This window comes from Schistocerca piceifrons, chromosome 3, assembly GCF_021461385.2.
Source record: "Schistocerca piceifrons isolate TAMUIC-IGC-003096 chromosome 3, iqSchPice1.1, whole genome shotgun sequence".
In the NCBI taxonomy this organism is placed as follows: Eukaryota; Metazoa; Arthropoda; class Insecta; order Orthoptera; family Acrididae; genus Schistocerca; species Schistocerca piceifrons.
This window is the reverse complement of record NC_060140.1, coordinates 844,546,538-844,568,863: the sequence shown is the minus strand read 5'-3', so window position 1 is coordinate 844,568,863 and position 22,326 is coordinate 844,546,538. Positions and strand designations below refer to the sequence as shown.

At 41.7% G+C, this 22,326-nt stretch overlaps 1 protein-coding gene across 1 annotated transcript in view; it reads left to right on the top strand.

The window, feature by feature from the left end:
- Nucleotides 1-2,955: 2,955 nt before the first annotated feature.
- The window catches only part of LOC124787641, a 143,244-nt gene continuing 123,873 nt past the window's right edge, over nucleotides 2,956-22,326 (top strand). Inside the window, exon 1 of the mRNA XM_047254418.1 lies at nucleotides 2,956-3,099. Within this exon, the coding sequence (XP_047110374.1) occupies nucleotides 2,999-3,099 (101 nt within the window). The 5' untranslated portion in view covers nucleotides 2,956-2,998. The remainder of the gene's footprint in view (nucleotides 3,100-22,326) is intronic.

The following is a 22,326-nucleotide window of genomic DNA, read 5'->3' as shown; positions in this document are numbered from 1 at the left end:
CCGGAATCCAAACTGTCCTTCCCCGAGGTCGGCTTCTACTAGTTTTTCCATTCGTCTGTAAAGAATTCGCGTTAGTATTTTGCAACCTTAACTTATTAAACTGATAATTCGGTAATTTTCACATCTGTCAACACCTGATTTCTTTGGGATTGGAATTATTATATTCTTCTTTAAGTCTGAGTGTATTTCGCCTGTCTCATACATCTTGCTAGCCAGATGGTAGAGTTTTGTCAGGACTGGCTCTCCCAAGGCTGTCAGTAGTTCTAATGGAACTGTTTCGACTTAGATCTTTCAGTGCTCTGTCAAACTCTTCACGCAGTATCATATCTCCCATTTCATCTTCATCTACATCCTCTTCCATTTCCATAATATTGTCCTCACGTACATCGCCCGTGTATAGACCCTCTGTATACTCCTTCCACCTTTCTACTTTCCCTTCTTTGCTTAGAACTGGCTTTCCATCTGAGCTCTTGATGTTCATACAAGTTCATACCAGTTTTTTCATTCGTTTTTAAAGAATTCGTGTTTTTTTGCAGCCAAGATTTATTGAAATGATACTTCGGTAATTTTCACACTTGTTAACGCCTGCTTTCTTTTGGATTTGAATTATTATATTCTTGTGGAAGTCCGAAGGTATTTCGCTTGTCTTATACAGGGTGGTTCACTGATAGTGACCGGGCTAAATATCTCACGAAATAAGCATCAAACGAAAAAACTACAAAGAACGAAACTCGTCTAGCTTGAAGGGGGAAACCAGATGGCGCTACGGTTGGCCCGCTAGATGGCGCTGCCATAGGCCAAACGGATATAATCTGCGTTTTTTTTTTAAATAGGAACCCCCACTTTTTATTACATATTGGTGTAGTACGTAAAGAAATACGAATGTTTTAGTTGGACCACTTTTTTCGCTTTATGGTAGATGGCGCTGTAATAGTCACAAACGTATAAGTACGTGGTATCACGTAACATTCCGCCCGTGCCGACCGTATTTGCTTCGTGATACCAATTGCGGAAAAGGTCGATATCGTGTTGATGTTTGGCTACTGTTATCAAAATGCCCAACGGGCGTGTAGTATGTATGCTGCTCGGTATCCCGGACATCATCCAAGTGTCCTGATCGTTCGCCGGATAGTTACGTTATTTAAGGAAACAGGAAGTGTTCAGCCACATGTAAAATGTCAACCACGAACTGCAACAAATGATGATGCCCAAGTAGGTGTTTTAGCTGCTGTCGCGGCTAATCCGCATATCAGTAGCAGACAAATCGCGCGATAATCGGGAATCTCAAAAACGTCGGTGTTGAGAATGCCACATCAACATCGATTGCACCCGTACCATATTTCTATGCACCAGGAATTGCATGGCGACGACTTTGAACGTCATGTACAGTTCTGCCACTGGGCACAAGTGAAATTACGGGACGATGACAGATTTTTTGCACGCGTTCTATTTGGCGACGAAGCGTCATTCACCAACAGCGGTAACGTAAACCGGCATTATATGCACTACTGGACAACGGAAAAGCCACGATGGCTGCGACAAGTGGAAGATCAGTGACGTTGGCAGGTTAATGTATGGTGCGGCATTATGGGAGGAAGGATAATTGGCCCCCATTGTATCGATGGCAGTCTAAATGGCGGAATATATGCTGATTTCCTGCGTTATGTTCTACCGTTGTTACTACAAGATGTTTCACTGCATGGCAGAATGGCGATGTACTTCCAACACGATGGATCTCCGGCACATAGCTCGCGTGCGGTTGAAGCTGTATTGAATAGCATATTTCATGACAGGTGGATTGGTCGTCGAACCACCATACCATGGTCCGCACGTTCACCAGATCTGACGTCCACGAATTTCTTTCTGTGGGGAAAGTTGAAGGATATTTGCTATCATGATCCACTGACAATGCCTGACAACATGTGTCAGCGCATTGTCAATGCATATGCGAACATTACGGAAGGCGAACTACTCGCTGTTGAGAGGAATATCGTTACACGTATTGCAAAATGCACTGAGGTTGACGGACATAATTTTGAGCATTTATTGCATTAATGTGGTATTTACAGGTAATCACGCTGTAACAGCACGCGTTCTCTGAAGTGATAAGTTCACAAAGGTACATGTATCGCATTGGAACAACCGAAATAAAATGTTCAAACGTACCAACGTTCTGTATTTTAATTTTAAAAAAACCTACCTGTTACCAACTGTTCTTCTAAAATTGTGAGCCATATGTTTGTGACAATTACAGCGCCATCTGTCACAAAGCGAAAAAAGTGGTCCAACTAAAACATTCATATTTCTTTACGTACTACACGAATATGTAATAAAAAATGGGGGTTCCTATTTTTTAAAAAAACGCAGTTGATATCCGTTAGACCTATGGCAGCGCCATCTAGCGAGCAAACCATAGCGCCATCTGGTTTCCCCCTTCAAGCGAGACAAGTTTCATTCTTTGTAGTTTTTTCGTTTGACGCTTATTTCGTGTTATATTTGGCCTGGTCACGGTCAATGGTCCACCCAGTACATCTTGCTCACCAGATGGAAGAGTTTTGTCATGGCTGGAGTAACGATCTTCCAGCAGATCCTTGGATTACTCCACAGATTGCTTTTACGTCTGTCAGTATCGCCCCGCGATTTAGGAATCCCAGCGGCCAGGACACACACCGTACCCTCCGCCGGCGAGAGCCGCCGGTGAGCAACTGCCCGCCCGCAGTCCCTGCCTCAAGGTCAGCCGGCTGCATGAGGCCCCCTTGTTCGTTTTGGCGCCGCCTCACACGGATGCCAACGTCTGAGCGGCAGCAGAAGTGTACCTCGTAGCCATCGCCCAGGCGGCCACCCCGTACCACGGAAGCGGCTGCCGTAACCCCCCGCCCCCTTTGGAGTTTGCCACCCAGCAGCCTCGAACACCCCCGGCTATAGCCGTGGCCGAAGTCTTTGGACGAGTCGCTGCCGCTCGCAGCGTGCACAGCCGGCCGCCGGGTTGGCACTGCGCATGCGCGGAGCGTTGACCGCGCTCCAGGCAGCGGAGTCCAGCGCAGCGTCCCGCGCCGACGTATCCGCCGCCGCCGCCGCTGCCCGTGCCTTCTCAAGCAGGTGAGTGCGTTTGGGTTTCCTCTGCTACCGTAACACGTGGACTGCACGTGCGCACAAATGCCACCGCCTTTGCGCCGGCTGTCTTATGTCGCCTCGGCGGCGAGCACGCACTATTGTGTAGCCGAAATGCTCAATGACCTGACATAACCGGTGCAGTGGGAACGTCAGACTACAAAGGCTGCCCGACGAGCAGGCCTTTCAATAAGAAAACTGGAGAGGAATTCCGCGTTATGCAAGACACGGGTTTAGTTTTGTTTTACCCAGACGTGTTGCAGTCTTTTAAGTGCTACCTTCAATGGCATTCTTGTTTACTTTCTTTCCGAAAAATTGTTACATGTTAACCTCTTCTGTAAGTTATATGAATATTGGCTCAAAATTATTTACATTTGTAAACGGAAGCGATCATTACACGTCACATGTCTTCCATTAGTTAAGACACATATCACTGAGTTGAGGGAGTGTATGTTGTTCTTTTACAATGTCTTTAAAGGTATTAGTTTTCCATTAAATTTAAAAATAGTACGGATACACATTTGTTTACATACCTCAAACGACGTTGTTGCTTGAGTACGACGATTGCTTTAATTCTACCACACGTTCTACAGCCTGTCATCTGCAAACAAGCGAAACGTTTTCTATGTACTGTTTGTCGTTCATTTCCGACTGAGACTCGCTATATATATATCGCGTTATTTAACGTGTTACTGGTTTTTTGATGCTGCGGTGTAACTTCACTTGACTGTGCCATGTGGAAGTACTTGTTTATTTTGTTGTTGTAGTTTCTCGTCTTTACACATGCACTTGTCAGTCAAGCGTAAGTATCTGCCGCTATTTCATATGTTGTTGTAGCTATGTTGTGTTCATTTGTTTCTTTTTGTTTTTGTTACGTTTTGGCGCGTGATTTAAAGTGTTGTTGACGTTTGAGATGTTTAGCTTCGCGTGTGTGTGTGTGTGTGTGAGAGAGAGAGAGAGAGAGAGAGAGAGAGAGAGAGAGAGAGAGAAAGAGAGAGAAGGGGGAGGGGGTGGTAGAGGGAGAGGAGGAGGGCGAGAGACGGGAAGGGGGGGGGGGGGGGGGGAGGCGCGGACAGTCATGTAGAATGAGTGGTCTGGACTAAAGGTACAGATTTTGATTTTAGAGTGTGACCACGTACGGTTTGGGGGAGGTGTTATTTATACACTTCTTTTATTGTGGCAAAGACTGTTTCGTTGCACAGTGATATGCATTTATTTTCCATGTACTTCCTTTCCATGAGCTATTGATTTTCGATGTGACAATTTTCGTCTACTGTTAATTTATGGTAGAGACAGATATTGGCTGTAACAATTTTAAAATCAGTTTCTGATTTCGTAGGGTGGTGATGTCGTGGAATTAGATCACCAGCAAATGTTGATTAAGTGCTGTTATTTTCCAGTGCTCTGACACGTTCTGTATGTCTGGTTCTAAAATTCCTGCATGTTTGGCCCATGTACTACAGACAGGAGTGACTGTAAATGGGAAATGCCTTTGCGGTCGCTCCCATCTGGCACCGCGCCGAGTGTCAACTTTGTTTGCGCGAACAATTTACAGATTGACAGCAACTGAAGGTTAATTGGTGTATACCAGAATGGCTGCAATTATCAGTGTCGATCGTATGTCTACCAACCCTGTTTTGTATTGTGTTGCTGGTTCAGTAGGCCTACGTTATAGTGTATTCTTGTGATTTTAGTATCTTGCCCACCCCGTGCCTAACGAATACACACCACAGTGTAATAAAACACTCATTGCTACAATGACAGAAGTATATACATAACCTGTCGTCGTCGTCGTCGTCCCCCCCCCCGCCGCCATCTCTCTCTCTCTCTCTCTCTCTCTCTCTCTAACACACACACACACACACACACACACACACACGCGTCAACAACACTTTCAATCACACGCCACGTCCTCTAAACAAACACGTAACGAAACAAACGAAAATCCTGCTGCTGCAACACGTGAAATGGTGGCAGATACTTTGAGCTTGACGCACAAACTGTGCAAAATGCGCGTGTAACAACAAGAAATGACAATCGCAAAAAAAGTACTTTAACACTAAACAATAAAGTGAAGCAACACTGCAACATCGAAAAACAGGAAGTAGCATGCTAAAAAACACTATATACATAGCGATTCTCAGTCGGGAATGGACGACAAACAGAAAATAGAAAACGTTTCACTTGTTTGCAGAAGACAAGTTGTATGTGGTATAATTAAAGTACCCATCATACACAAGTAACGGCGTCGTGTGAGGTATGTATGTATTTATCTGTATAACTTCCAAATTTAATATACCATAAAGCTAATATCCTTAAACATATTGTAAATGAACAACAAACAATGGCTCAACTCAATTACGTGTGTCGCAATTGTATACTGTGTGGAAATTAATGTAAAATATGTGACACCTAATGATCGCTTCCTTTTACAAATGTAAATATTCATGTAACGTACACAAGGTGTTAACATGTAACAATAATTTTTCAGAAAAGTGCTGCAACACCTCCTGGGTACAACAGAACTAAGGTGTTTTTCATAACGCGGAATTCCTCTCCAATTTTTCTTAGCAAGCACAGAAAAAAAGAGCTACAGTATCCAAAACACGATTGGGCCTTTTTATCCCGAGACGAGCTCGTGTGTGTTCTGCATATTAAGCAATTTCGTTTTTTGTTTGGCTTGTAGGATGTGTATGTCCACTTCGTTTCTCGTCCAAACATGCTTTTGAAAATAAGTACCATCGTTAAGCGTTTATTATTATTGTTATTATTATTATTGTTATTATTATTATTATTTACTTTTCATGTTGACCATTGATCAGTAAGTTAGTAGTGTAAATGTCTCGATCGGAAGTGAATTGTTTGGTATTTGTGGGGCTACCTTGACGCAAATACTTTATCCCCAAAGAAGATTCAGCGATATCTCGTAATCATCAAGGCTTTTTTTTTTTTAGACATACGACAAGTAGGTTGTTACACATCAGAAAAAGAAGATTTAAATATAGTTTTGATTAATTTCATGCATATATTCATATAGTACATTTTATTTATTAATTTTAAATGATAGGGTACTGTGCCTCTTACGTTTTTTCATGAGTAGTGTGACACGTTTCATGAATTTATCATCATTTTGAAGTGCTGTGCCAGTCTGTATCAAAACTAAACAGGATCACTTTGTCAGTGCTGTCCTGCCTGGATGTTTACCAACAGTCGTTCTTGAGATGCTGTTGTTGTTGTTGTGGTGGTGGTGGTGGTCTTCAGTCCAAACACTAGTTTGATGCAGCTCTCCATGCTACTCTATCCTGTGCAACCTGCGTCCTTCTGAATCTGCTTAGCGTATTCATCTCTTGGTCTTCATATACAATTTTTACCCGCCATACTTCCCTTCCGTACCAAATAGGTGATCCCAGGATGTCTCTGAATGTGCCCTATCAACCGATATCTTCTTATGGCCATGTTGCGCCCCAAATTTCTTTTTTCCCCAATTCTATTTAGGAGCTCCTCGTTAGTTATTTAATCTACCCATCTAATCTTCAGCATTCTATCTACCCATCTAATCTTCAGCATTCTTCTTTAGCTCTACATTTCAAAAGCTTCTGTTCCCTTGTTGTCTAAAATGTTTATAGTCCGTTTCACTTCCATACATGGCTACACTACACAAATATAGTAGAACATCGCTAATTCGAACTCGGATGGTCCGACTGCCCGCTTAATCCGACAATCCCATTTCCGGTCTTTATGCACACGGGCCGCCGCTAGTCATGATGCTAAAACAAAAGTGCGTTTGATATAGCCCTTCAGTACATCGAATAAAGCTCTACGTTTACATCAATAAACATTTTGTGGATTGAGAAATGACAAAACATCGCAGCAAAATCGAAGTTGTCGTCTGCTAAGCAAAAGAACATTACAAACTTTTTTTCGTCCTGCTTAAGAGCACAACATTTTCTATCGTGTGATTTCTCATGTTTTAAACAGTCAAGTGCAAATCAGTTGTGTGTCAGTCCAGCACTGAAATATGATATGTGGAGTAGTTACACTTTCGCCCAAACTGGAACAATATTTCATACAGTTATTTCCACTGGCGTTCTACGGATCGGAGCGTGGAATGTCAGATCCCTTAATCGGGCACGTAGGTTAGAAAATTTAAAAAGGGAAATGGATAGGTTAAAGTTAGATATAGTGGGAATTAGTGAAGTTCGGTGGCAGGAGGAACAAGACTTTTGGTCAGGTGAATACAGGGTTATAAATACAAAATTAAATAGGGGTAATGCAGGAGTAGGTTTAATAATGAATAAAAAAATAGGAGTACGAGTAAGCTACTACAAACAGCATAGTGAACGCATTATTGTGGCCAAGATAGACACGAAGCTCACGCCTACTACAGTAGTACAAGTTTATATGCCAAATAGCTCTGCAGATGACGGAGAAATTAATTAAATGTATGATGAGATAAAAGAAATTATTCAGGTAGTGAACAGAGACGAAAATTTAATAGTCATGGGTGACTGGAATTAAAGAGTAGGAAAAGGGAGAGAAGGAAACATAGTAGGTGAATATGGATTGGGGCTAAGAAACGAAAGAGGAAGCCGCCTGGTAGAATTTTGCACAGAGCATAACATAATCATAGCTAACACTTGGTTCAAGAATCATGAAAGAAGGTTGTATACATGGAAGAACCCTGGAGATACTAAAAGGTATCAGATAGATTATATAATGGTAAGACACAAATTTAGGAACCAGGTTTAAATTGTAAGACATTTCCAGGGGCAGATGTGGACTCTGACCACAATCTATAGGTTATGAACTGTAGATTAAAACTGAAGAAACTGCAAAAAGGTGAGAATTTGAGATTGGACCTGGATAAACTGAAAGAACCAGAGGTTGTACAGAGTTTCGGAGAAAGCATAAGGGAACAATTGACAGGAACGGGGGAAAGAAATACAGTAGAAGAAGAATGGGTAGCTTTGAGGGATGAAATAGTGAAGGCAGCAGAGGATCAAATAGGTAAAACGACGAGGGCTAGTAGAAATCCTTGGGTAACAGAAGAAATATTGAATTTAATTGATGAAAGGAGAAAATATAAAAATGCAGTAAATGAAGCAGGCAAAAAGGAATACAAACGTCTCAAAAATGAGATCGACAGGAAGTGCAAAATGGCTAAGCAGGGATGGCTAGCGGACAAATGTAAGGATGTAGAGGCTTATCTCACTAGGGGTAAGATAGATACTGCCTACAGGAAAATTAAAGAGACCTTTGGAGAAAGGAGAACCACTTGCATGAATATCAAGAGCTTTGATGGAAACCCAGTTCTAAGCAAAGAAGGGAAAGCAGAAAGACGGAAGGAGTATATAGAGGGTCTACACAAGGGCGATGTACTTGAGGACAATATTATGGAAATGGAAGAGAATGTAGTTGTAGATGAAATGGGAGATATGATACTGCGTGAAGAGTTTGACAGAGCTCTGAGATACCTGAGACGAACTATCAGTTTAATAAGCCACAGCTGCAAAATACTAACGCGAATTCTTTAGAGACGAATAGAAAAACTGATAGAAGCCGACCTCGGGGAAGATCAGTTTGGATTCCGTAGAAATAGAACACGTGAGGCAATACTGACCCTACGACTTATTTTAGAAGAAAGAGTAAAGAAAGGAAAACCTACGTTTCTAGGATTTGTAGACTTACAGAAAGCTTTTGAAAATGTTGATTGGAATACTCTCTTTCAAATTCTGAAGGGGCAGGGGTAAAATACAGGGAGCGAAAGGCTTTTTACAATTTGTACAGAAACCAGATGGCAGTTATAAGAGTTGAGGGACATGAAAGGGAAGCAGTGGTTGGGAAGGGAGTGAGACAGGGTTGTAGCCTCTCCCCGATGCTATTCAATCTGTATATTGAGCAAGCAGTAAAGGAAACAAAAGAAAAGTTCGGAGTAGGTATTCAAATCCTGGAGAAGAAATAAAAACTTTGAGGTTCGTCGATGACGTTGTAATTCTTTCAGAGACAGCAAAGGACTTGGAAGAGCAGTTGAACGGAATGGACAGTGTCTTGAAAGGAGGGTATAAGATGAACATCAACAAAAGCAAAACGAGGATAATAGAATGTAGTCGAATTAAGTCGGGTGATGCTGAGGGAATTAGATTAGGAAATGAGACACTTAAAGTAGCAAAGGAGTTTTGCTATTTGGAGAGCAAAACAACTGATGATGGTCGAAGTAGAGAGGATATAAAATGTAGACCGGCAATGGCAAAGAAAGCGTTTGTGAAGAAGAAAAATTTGTTAACATCGAGTATAGATTTAAACGTCAGGAAGTCGTTTCTGAAAGTATTTGTATGGAGTGTAGCCATGTATGGAAGTGAAACGTGGACGATAAATAGTTTAGACAAGAAGAGAATAGAAGCTTTCGAAATGTGGTGCTACAGAAGAATGCTGAAGATTAGATGGGTAGATCACATAACTAATGAGGAAGTATTGATTAGGATTGGGGAGAGGACAAGTTTGTGGCACAACTTGACTAGAAGAAGGGATCTGTTGGTAGGACATGTTCTGAGGCATCAAGGGATCACCAATTTAGTATTGGAGGGCAGCGTGGAGGGTAAAAATCGTAGAGGGAGACCAAGAGATGAATACACTAAGCAGATTCAGAAGGATGTAGGCTGCAGTAGGTACAGGGAGATGAAGAAGCTTGCACAGGATAGAGTATCATGGAGAGCTGCATCAATCCAGTCTCAGGACTGAAGACCACAACAACATTTCCAGTTGAAAATTAAAGTTGTACTGCACTGATTACAAGTTACGGGTCCATAAAAGTAATCCTATGATAATCCGATCTTTTTGTGTTCCGATCATGCTCCCGGTTCCATAGGCATTGGATTAGCATGATTTTACCGTACTTTCAGAACAGACATCCTAACACTTAAATCTATTTTCGATGTTAACAAATGTCTCTTCTTCCGGAACGGTTTTCTTGCCGTTGCCTGTCTACATTTTACATCCTCTCTACTTCGGCCATCATCAGTTACCTTGTTGCCTAGGTAACAAAACTTATATGCTACCTTAAGCGTGTCGTGTCTTAAAGTAATTTCCTCATCACCACCTGACATATTTCGAGTACATCCCATTATTATTTTTTGCTGTTGATAGTCTTCTTATTCCACCTTTCAACATCATGTCCATTCCGTTCAACTGCTCTTCCAAGTCCTTTGCTGTCTCTGACAGAATTTCAATGTTATCGTTAAACCTCAAGATTTTCATTTCTTTTCCCTGAACTTTAATTCCTACCCCTAATTCTTCTTTTGTTTCCCTTACTGTTTGTTCAGTATACAGATTGAACGACATCGACGATTGGTTACAGCTCTGTTTCACTCCCTTCTTAACCACTATTTTCCTTTCACGCCCCTCGACTCGTATAGTTCCCATCTGGTTTCTCGACAAGTTGTAAATAACCTTTCGCTCCCCGTATTTTATTCCTGCTACTTTCAGAATTTCGAAGAGAGTATTACAGTCAACATTGTCAAAAGCTTTCTCTAGTCTACAAATACTATAAACGTAGATTTGTCTTAATCTATCTTCTAAGATAGGTCGTAGGGTCAGTATTACCTCCCGTGTTCCTACATTTCTCCAGAATCCAAACTGATCTTCTCTCCGGTCGGCTTTCACAAGTTTTTTCCATTCTCCTGTAAAGAATTCGTGATAGTATTTTGCAACCACTACTTATTAAGCTGATAGTGCGGTAATTTTCACACCTGTCAACAACTGCTTTCTTTCGAATTTTAATTATTAAATTCTTCTTGAACTATAAGGGCATTTCGCCTGCATCTTGCATACCAGATGGAAGAGTTTTGTCATCGCTGGCTCGCCAAAGAATGTCAGTAGTTTTGACTGAATGTCGTGCTTTCGGAGTCTTGTGTGGATAATCCGTATACTACTATCTTACAGCTTTCCCTTCTTTGCTTAGGACTGGTTTTTCATCAGATCTCTTGATATTTATTGCTGACGCATGAAAAGCGATAAGAAGTGCAGTAGTATCGCTGGAAATTGACGGAGATCCGAAATGTGAAATAATTTGGGTGAAGGTCACGGTTAAAGCAGGCTCAGACATGGTAATTGGATGTGTCTATAGGCCCCCTGGCTCAGCAGCTGTTGTGGCTGATCACCTGAAGGATAATTTGGAAAATATTTCGAGTAGATTTCTCCACCATGTTATAGTTCTGGGTGGAGATTTTAATTTGCCGGATATAGACTGGGAGACTCAAACGTTCATAACGGGTGGCAGGGACAAAGAATCCAGTGAAATTTTTTTAAGTGCTTTATCTGAAAACTACCTTGAGCAGTTAAACAGAGAACCGACTCGTGGCGATAACATATTAGACCTTCTGGTGACAAACAGACCCGAACTATTTGAATCAGTTAACGCAGAACAGGGAATCAGCGATCATAAAGCGGTTACTACATCGATGATTTCAGCCGTAAATAGAAACATTAAAAAAGGTAGGAAGATTTTTCTGTTTAGCAAAAGTGACAAAAAGCAGATTACAGAGTACCTGACGGCTCAACACAAAAGTTTTGTCTCAAGTACAGATAGTGTTGAGGATCAGTGGACAAAGTTCAAAACCATCGTACAATATGCGTTAGACGAGTATGTGCCAAGCAAGATCCTAAGAAATGGAAAAGAGCCACCGTAGTACAACAACCGAGTAAGAAAACTGCTGCGGAAGCAAAGGGAACTTCACAGCAAATATAAACACAGCCAGAGCCTTGCAGACAAACAAAAATTACGCGAAGCGAAATGTAGTGTGAGGAGGGCTATGCGAGAGGCGTTCAATGAATTCGAAAGTAAAGTTCTATGTACTGACTTGGCAGAAAATCCTAAGAAATTTTGGTCTTATGTCAAAGCGGTAGGTGGATCAAAACAAAATGTTCAGACACTCTGTGACCAAAATGGTACTGAAACCGAGGATGACAGACTAAAGGCCGAAATACTAAATGTCTTTTTCCAAAGCTGTTTCACAGAGGAAGACTGCACTGTAGTTCCTTCTCTAGATTGTCGTACAGATGACAAAATGGTAGATATCGAAATAGACGACAGAGGGATAGAGAAACAATTAAAATCGCTCAAAAGAGGAAAGGCCGCTGGACCTGACGGGATACCAGTTCGATTTTACACAGAGTACGCGAAGGAACTTGCCTCCTTTCTTGCAGCGGTGTACCGTAGGTCTCTAGAAGAGCGTAGCGTTCCAAAAGATTGGAAAAGGGCACAGGTCATCCCCGTTTTCAAGAAGGGTCGTCGAACAGATGTGCAGAACTATAGACCTATATCTCTAACGTCGATCAGTTGTAGAATTTTGGAACACGTATTATGTTTGAGTATAATGACTTTTCTGGAGACTAGAAATCTACTCTGTAGGAATCAGCATGGGTTTCGAAAAAGACGGTCGTGTGAAACCCAGCTCGCGCTATTCGTCCACGAGACTCAGAGGGCCATAGACACGGGTTCACAGGTAGATGCCGTGTTTCTTGACTTCCGCAAGGCGTGTGATACAGTTCCCCACAGTCGTTTAATGAACAAAGTAAGAGCATATGGACTATCAGACCAATTGTGTGATTGGATTGAAGAGTTCCTAGATAACAGAACGCAGCATGTCATTCTCAATGGAGAGAAGTCTTCCGAAGTAAGAGTGATTTCAGCTGTGCCGCAGGGGAGTGTCGTAGGACCGTTGCTATTCACAATATACATAAATGACCTTGTGGACGACATCGGAAGTTCACTGAGGCTTTTTGCGGATGATGTTGTGGTATATCGAGAGGTTGTAACAATGGAAAATTGTACTGAAATGCAGGAGGATCTGCAGCGAATTGACGCATGGTGCAGGGAATGGCAATTGAATCTCAATGTAGATAAGTGTAATGTGCTGCGAATACATAGAAAGATAGATCCCTTATCATTTAGCTACAAAATAGCAGGTCAGCAACTGGAAGCAGTTAATTCCATAAATTAGCTGGGAGTACGCATTAGGTGTGATTTAAAATGGAATGATCATATAAAGTTGATCGTCGGTAAAGCAGATGCCAGACTGAGATTCATTGGAAGAATCCTAAGGAAATGCAATCCGAAAACAAAGGAAGTAGGTTACCGTACGCTTGTTCGCCCACTGCTTGAATATTGCTCAGCAGTGTGGGATCCGTACCAGATAGGGTTGATAGAAGAGATAGAGAAGATCCAACGGAGAGAAGCGCGCTTCGTTACAGGATCATTTAGTAATCGCGAAAGCGTTACGGAGATGATAGATAAACTCCAGTGGAAGACTCTGCAGGAGAGACGCTCAGTAGCTCGGTACGGGCTTTTGTTGAAGTTTCGAGAACATACTTTCACCGAAGAGTCAAGCAGTATATTGCTCCCTCTTACGTATATCTCGCGAAGAGACCATGAGGATAAAATCAGAGAGATTAGAGCCCACACAGAAGCATATCGACAATCCTTCTTTCCACGAACAATACGAGACTGGAATAGAAGGGAGAACCGATAGAGGTACTCAAGGTACCCTCCGCCACACACCGTCAGGTGGCTTGCGGAGTATGGATGTAGATGTATAAAGCGAAAGGTACTGTAATGAATGTAAGCATCGAGCTGATCTAGGTAACATTTCAGATGAACGATTTCCACTGTACAACTCAATTCTTGTGGTTTAAGAGTAATTTAAAAAAATTTTGATGGGGAAATAGCGCTGAAAGTAGTTTAGGAATAACAAACCAAGTGTTTGCCTCAACGTGAGCTAAGAATTGCAATATTGTTTTCTGCGGGACAGGGATGTCAGGAAAATATGTTAAATGTGCCATGATAATTATTTTGCATGGAGCACATATTTTATAGCAATTTATTTTAATATAGACAAATACTCTTATAAATAATTTCTCTGTCTGTGCTGGATTCGACATATTATTCGTCTTCAGTAGCCCATGGAAAGATTTTGATACCAGTAGGAACTCGATGTATTTTGATGCAGTCGCGAGCCAAGAATCATTCCATGGGCTACTGAAAACGACTGATAAGACGAAACCGATACAGCCTCGGAATATTTTATGTGAGCATTTGACGGTAATGGAACTCACTGTCACGTGAACACTGTGTTCCACAAGCACCACACACACGACAGCGTAACTTAACAACCAACATATGTCGTAAAGCCAAAGATTTGCAAAGCAGACTAAAATAGCAAACTGTAACCGGATCATAACTTATGCAAATATAAATAATAATAATAATAATAATAATAATGATAATAATAATAATAATTACGTGTGGCTCAATAGCGTGTGCAAGCCTTTGAATTCGGAAGCTCTTCGGGGATTTCTGTGTTCGTAGTCTATCCCAGTTATCCATTCGGGGAAACGGGACCCAGTGCTTAACGTTGAATCTGAACCACGTGTCGTTACTGACGACTCTTCACATCGTTCAGAGGTGAAAGTTTGATTAAAGACACAAAATTTCCACGGCCCGGCTGGGAATAGATATCACAACTACACGTTTTTCAGGCACAAGCCTTAGAACTCGATAGTCCAATCCCGACATAGAATACAAAATCCGGATATCTTTCCACCTCTCCACACTTACCGATCACCTATTTCGTTCATCACTGACGTTAGTAATTTATTAAGCCTTTTCGGGTGAAATAGTAATTCAACATCTTCAGCTACAAAAAAAAAAAAAAAAAAAAGGTGGGGGGGAGGTGGACTAGGTTTGTTTGTTCTCAGCGAAAACCGCTGATTCATATAAAAAGGTGAAGCCTTAAGGGGACAACACCGTGGTTCAGGTCGAAAAAAATCGATTTTCGGATTTCATCTTATTTCGATAGATTAAGGTTTTATTTAAGTACTCTGAAAATGATTTTGCTGAAAAAAATTTTCCCGATAATTTAAAGAGCATTTTCCTATCACTTGTGTTTATGTGCCACGCCCACTTTCGTATCACCCATTGTCAACTCTACGCCATATGGAGATGCCATTATTAGCAAAACAGAATGTGTAGGCCATGTTCAAAAACGTTTGGGAACAAGGCTGAGAAAACTAACTGCTGATATGAGAGGTTAAAAATTAGAAGATGGAAAATTGTTGACCGGACAGGGTCAGTTAACTAAAACGGAAATAGAAAATTTGCAGGTATACTATGGGCAGGCAATTAGGAGAAATAAAGAAAATCTGAAGACAATGAAGAGAGATGTTTGGGGCATATTCTTCCATTAAGTCCTCTATTGATGAGAAGCCATGTCATGGATTGTGCACATCAGGAGAAAATTCGTGGTGCAAATACAATAGTGCTCAGGCAACTGGAGAATCTTATTCTCACCAGCATTCTCTTCCTGCTGCTGTTATTACGGAAATTAAACCTATTTTCAGAGACTTGGCTCATCTTGACCTTCTAAGGAGATGCGTCAACGTTCGGCAACTCTTGTTTGTACAGTCGTATTTCATGGCATTGAAATGTTCTGTAGTCGTCAAGTATTGTGAAGAAGTGTTTTGTGTTTGCGTTGCATCAATAGCAACAGCGCATTACATCTGGATAAGAGATTTGCAATAAAACTGTCGTCCAGGGTCACCGTTCACCAGCTGGGAAGATAAAGTTGTGCAGCAAAACATTCCTCGTAATTTGACAATAGTAATGGACAGAGCGCCATACCACACTGTTGCGATACATACATCTCCAACAATGCAGTGGAGGAAACGGAATGTTTTGCTCTGGGTACAAAGAAATGTTGCATGAGGTAAAGTTGAACCTAACGCGTATAAAGCGAAGTTAATGGAACTTGTAGTGCCGTATAAGCCAAAACTTTACGTTACCAGGTCGACGAACTGGCTAAACGTGAAGGGCATAGTTTAGTCAGGCATCCTTCGTATCAGGCTCATTTAAATCCGGCAGAATGAAAAGTAATGTAGCAAAACGCAACAAGAAGTGTTCGTTCATTGAGACTAAAATGCTGACATAAGAAGCCACTGCAAATGTTACACGACATGACTGGTCTTGATTTGTCAGCCATACCAAGAAGGTAATTGAGGAGACATTGATTCATGAAGGACTGTGAAGAGTTTCGATGAATACGTAACTTCTCTTGTTGCCACATTAAAATCTGCTTCTTTTGTCAGAACACAGCAAAGTTCAGAAATATTCATCTCACTAGCATTCTAACGTAGATGAAATAGCGACAGAATCCTAAAATAGTGTGTTATTAAACTAACAACTGAGTGCTAGTCAGGTCTAATAGTTTATGAAACAGCCCATTCTTAGTATAAGAACAAACTTGTAGCTTCTTCACTTATATTTTCACAAAACCCATAGCAGTTCTCGTTTCAGCAGGTATCGATGCTCTCAATAACTACATTATTTCATTGAAAACCTCTGTAGTCGCTTGAATATCGCGGTAGATATGGAAGTTTCGCATAATAACCATATGGCGAAACACACTCGTCTTTGCGCGCTATCATTTGCCAAAATCTTGTTTCGATATCTCAAACCATTTATGAGACACGAAGAATTTGTGTATATTTCATTCTACGTTTTTCACCAACGCATGAGTTCGTGACGGAGCATTTCACATACATTACATTTCCAAACAGCTATTCTTCAAAATTTAAATTCGATATATTGTCTACATTTAATACACAACAAGATGCAACATAAGACGCACAAAACACAAATTCACAGCGACACCTATTTTTCACTGTAAACTAAGAAATTCTTGCAGAAGTTTACCTACTATGGATATATGACAATAACTATGACCATTAACGAAGTGATAGGGGGTTCATCATGAAGCTGACGAATTAGTTCCTGTCAAGCTGCACAAAGAAATGGCGAATGCGTTAGCTCTTATTTATACTATGATTTACCCCAGGTTCCTTGAACTGAGGTATGATCTAGAAACAGAAGTACAACTTCACACAGCCAAGATCACTGTTGTACAGTATTTATCGTGATGATCTGTTTCACCAAACTACGTTACTATTGTCAAATTTGTAAGGCGTAGATCAACATACAGAGGGGTCCAAAAAAATGTATCCACTGTTTAAAAGTCCATAACTGGCAAACTAATTGGCGGAGTTGTCTCATCTTTGGTAGTGTAATAGTTTGTAGTTCCGGCAATCGCCACACAAGCGTTTTATTGCGTTGTTTTGTTTTGTCAGATGACAGTCGCCAGAGAGTCAGTGTTTTGTTCTTAGTTGCACCTAGTTACTCGAGTAAACATGGCTGGCGCAAGGCTTACATTCGATGAAAGGAGTTCAGTTTTGAAGTGGTATTTTAAGTACGAAAACAATAATGAAGTTCAATGGCAATGGCGAAATTAGTATCAAACAGAGCCACCGACACGTTTAACGATTCGTCACATCCGAGACGAATTTGAACCCGAAGGCTTCGTTAAAGATGTACACAAATAACGACCTGGACGACCTGTAACGGTAACAAGTCCAGCTAACTCCCGTCGTGTGTTACAACAATTCACTCGCTCACCACAAAAGTCTGTGAGACAGTGTGCCCGTGAAACTGGAGTGAGTCGCTCAAGTGTTGGCGAAATTTGAAGACAGTAAAGTGGAAGTGCTACATCCCACGATTGCTACACGCAATGAACGAGGACGACCCAAATCGTAGAATGGAGTACTGCGAGTGGCTTTACTAACATGGTGCGCAACGATGAAGAGTTTGCAGAGATGATTGTGTGGTCTGATGAGGCACAGTTCAAACTCAATGATGCAGTAAATCGCCACAATTGCATCTACGTACTGGGCCGCCGAAAATCCAAACGTCTATGTAGACAAAGCCGTGAATTTGCCAGGAGTAATTGTGTGGTGTGGGTTGTCTTATCGGGGACCATTCTTCTTTGACGGCACAGTTACCGGTGAGGTGTACCTTCAGAAGCTTTAGACATCCATTTTATCTGCCATCCGAGACTTGTATGGAGACGGAAGAGTTTACTTTCAACAAGATGGTGCCCCAGCCCACTACCAAAATCGCGTTAGGGCGTATCTCGACGAAAATCTACGAGGAAGATGGATAGGCCGTAGAGGTGCTGTGGAGTATCCAGCACGTTCCCCAGACCCAACTCTTCCGGACTTTCACCTGTGGGGAACACTAAAGGACGTCGTTTATCGACAAAAGTCACGCACATTGGATGAATTTCGAGAATTCATCTTACATTCATGTGCAAATATCCAACTGATTACGTTGCAGTCAGTAGTTCATGCTGCAGTTCGGCGGCACAGTTTCTGTGTGGATGTTAATGGTGACCATTTCGAACACCTACAGTGATATCTTTAAGTTGGACTTTAAGCTACACTTTCACCAAAAATGAGACAACTCCGTCAATTAGTCTGCAAGTTATGGACTTTTAAACAGTGGATACATTTTTTTGGACCCCTCTGATTTCAAGCACACTGAGATCAGACGTAAGTGGGCGCAACAGAATTTTACGTAAACATGGAATATACCTTCAAGCACACTGGGATCGTATGTACTTTCGGCAGAAGGTATGTTATATTCCGTGGTATAATCGATGTTTACGTAAAATTCTACACTGAAGACCCCAAGAAATTGGTACACCTGCCTAATATCTTGTGGGGCCCCCGCAAGCACGCAGAAGAGCCGCAACACGGCGTGGCACGGACTAGACTAATGTCTGAAGTAGTTCTGGAGATAATTTACAACCATGAATCGTACAGGCCTGTCCATAAATCCGTAAGAGTACGAGGGGAAGGAGATCTCTTCTGAACAGCAAATTGGAAAGCATCCCAGATATGCTCAATTATGTTGATGTCTGACGAGTTTGGTGGCTAGCAGAAGTGTTTAAACTCAGAAGAGTTTTCCTAGAGCCACTTAGTAGCAATTCTGGAGGTTTGTAGTGTCGCATTGTCCTGCTGGAATTGCCCAAGTCCGTTGGAATGCACAATGGACATGAATGGATGCAGGTGATCAGACAGGATGCTTACGTATGTGTCACCTGTCATGTCAGAGTCGTATTTAGACACATCATGGATACCATATCACTCCAGCTGCACACGGCCCACACCATTAAAGAACCTCCACCGGCTTGAACAGTCCCCTTCTGACATGCAGAGGGGTCCATAGATTCACGAGGTTGCAGCCTTACATGTCCATCCGCTCGCTCAATACAAACTGAAACGAGACTCGTCCGACCAGGAAACATGTTTCATGACATCTACAGTCCAATGTCGTTGACGGGCCCAGACGAAGCGAAAAGCTTTGTGTCGGGCAGTCAAGAGTATACGAGTGGGCCTTCAGCTACGAAAGCCCATATCGATGCTATTTCATTCAATGCTTCACACGCTGACACTTGTTGATAGCCCAGCGCTGAAATCTGCAGCAATTTGCGGAAGGGTTGCAATTCTGTCACGTTGAACGATCCTCTTCAGTCGTCGTTGGTCCCGTTCTTGCAGGATCTTTTTCCGGCCGAAGCGATATTGGAGATTTGGTGTTTTACCGGATTCCTGATATTCACAGTACACTCCTGAAATGGTCGTACGGGAGAATACCCACTTCATCGCTTCCTCGGCAGTAACCGATCTAACAACTGCGCCAGACACGTGTTGCCTTATACTGGCGTTGCCGACGGCAGCATCGTATTCTGCCTGTTCACAAATCTTTGTATTTTAATACGCTTGCCTATACCAGTTTTTTTGGCGCTCCAGTGTATTACGTCCACTTACATATGATCCCGGTGTGCTCGAATATGATGATTTATGCTTTACAGATCTGATTGTGGCTACGTAGTTTGCTGGAACCGATCATCACAATAAATACTGCACAATAGCGACCTTCGATATTTGAAGTTGTACTCCTGTTTTTACATTAATCTAGATCGCTCCCAAACTTGATAATGTCAAGCTTATATAGAGGTACGATCCCCCTGACTGGAAAAGTGTACAGACCATTCCAATCTACAGCCAAAGAAGTAGAACTGATCCACACAACTACCGACCCGTATCATATGTATTTGTAGCTGAATACTAGAAAACATTCCGATTCAAACCTTATGACCTACTTGCAACAAAACAGTCTTCCCCAAGGAAATCAGCATTGGCTCTTAGAACAATGCTCAGGCAGGATTCAACTCGCACTCTCATACGTGACATACGAGATTTTGTTTTTAACTCGCAGGAATTTTTGTTTTTTGAAAGAATTTTATTTATTCGCTTAAATAAATGTTGTTATTCAGTGCAAAGATTGGTTTGGTGGACAGCTCTCCATGCTCGTTATCCTGTGCAAGCGTCTTCATCGGTCTATAACCAGCGCAACAAAAATCCATATGAACCTGCTTAATGTGTCCAACACTGGTCTCATTCCACAATTTTTAACCCCTCGTACTCTCCTCCAGTACCAAATTGGTGACCGCTTGACTTTGGACAAGTTATTGCAGATATTTCTTATTTCTCATATTCGATTCAGTACCTCCTCACTTGTTATTCGATCCGCCGATCTAATCTTCAGTCTTCTTCTATAGTGTCGCATTTGAAAAGCTTCTATCTTCGTCTTGTCTGAATTCCCTGTCACGCGCGTTTCATTCCCATACAAGGCTACGCACAACAGATATACCTTCAGAAAATACTTCCTAACACTTGCATTTGTATTACATCTTAACAAATTCCTCTTTTTCCTGCTTTTGCCAGTCTGCATTTTATATCTTTTCCACATCGGCATCAACAGTTTTTCTGTCCAAATCACGAACTCTAGTATTATTCGTAACATAATTCCTGCAGCACATCCTCTGACTCATAACTGCAACCCTGTTTCTGTAAAAGTTGTAAATAACCTTTCACTCCATGTAGGTTACCCCTGCTGCACTCAGAATTTCAAAATCAAAATTATCAAAAGGTTCCTCAAAATCAACAAATGCTATAAACGTAGGTTTGTCTGTCTTCAACCTATCTTCTAAGCTACTTCACAGCGTTAGTACTGTCTCGCGCGTGCTATGTTTCTCCGGAACCAAAACTGATCTTCCACAACTTCGGTCTCTACCAGTTTTTCCATTCTTCTGTGAATAATTCGTGTCAGTATTTTGCAACTATGACTTATTAAGCTGATGGTTCGTTAGTTTATTTACACCTGTCAACACTTGCCTTCTTTGGAATAGAAATTATTACATTTTTTCTGAAGTCTGGATGTATTTCGCGTCTCTCACATGTCTTGCACGTCAGTTCGAACAGTTTTGTGATGGTGGGCTTTCCCAGGGACCCCAGTAATTCTGAGGGACTCTCGTCTGCTGCAGGGACCTGGTATCCACCTGGGTCTTTCAGTGCTCAGACAGATTCTCCTCTCAATATCATATCTCCCATCTCATCTTCATCTACTTCCCGTCCTCTTTCTAGAAGATTGTCCTCGATGTGACTATCTTTAGAGTAGTTATTCTTGTTTCTACAGGTTTTCATTTGTCCCGTAGCCACTCCTTCTTAGGCATTTTGGATTTTCCATCACACTCATTTTTTAGACGTCTGTCTCCCCTTTCGCCTGCTAATTTCCTACATTTTTTCCATTTCCTCCCTTCATCAGGTTAAATTCAATATCTGCTGAGCTATCTAAGGATTTCTACTAGTCCTTAGCTTGCTATCAACGTGATACTCTGCTGCCTTCTCTATTTCATCTCTCAAAGCTACCCATTCGTCTTCTACTGTATTCCATTTCTCTGTTTCAGTCCAGTGTTGCCTAATGCTCCATCTGAAACTCTCAACAACGTGTGGTTCTTTCAACTTAAGAAGGTCCCATCGCCTTACTTTTCTACTTTTTTTGCAATTCCTCCAGGATTAATCTACACTGATAATGCATTGTGGTCAGAATCCGTATCTGCTCCTGTTAATATCCTACAGTTTAAAATCTGGTTCTGAAATCTCTGTCTTCCCATAATACAGGGCAAAAATTATTTAAACCGACAAACTCTGGGACGTTGCACGTGACACCAAAACAAAGATTTTTTCCCCAGTAGGATAATTACCTGAGAGCATTTTTTTATCCGGTTGAAGGGTAATCGCTCTCAGCAACTCGTGCATAACACGGGAACGAACCAGACGAATGTAAGAAACTATTATATGAATGGACATGTGGTTAACGCACCCGCCTGGTAACCAGCAGATCCCGGCTCCGAATCCCGATCGGGTACACATTTTCACTCGTCACCGCTGATTCCGCGTAATGTCACAGTGCAGCTGACATCAGTAACT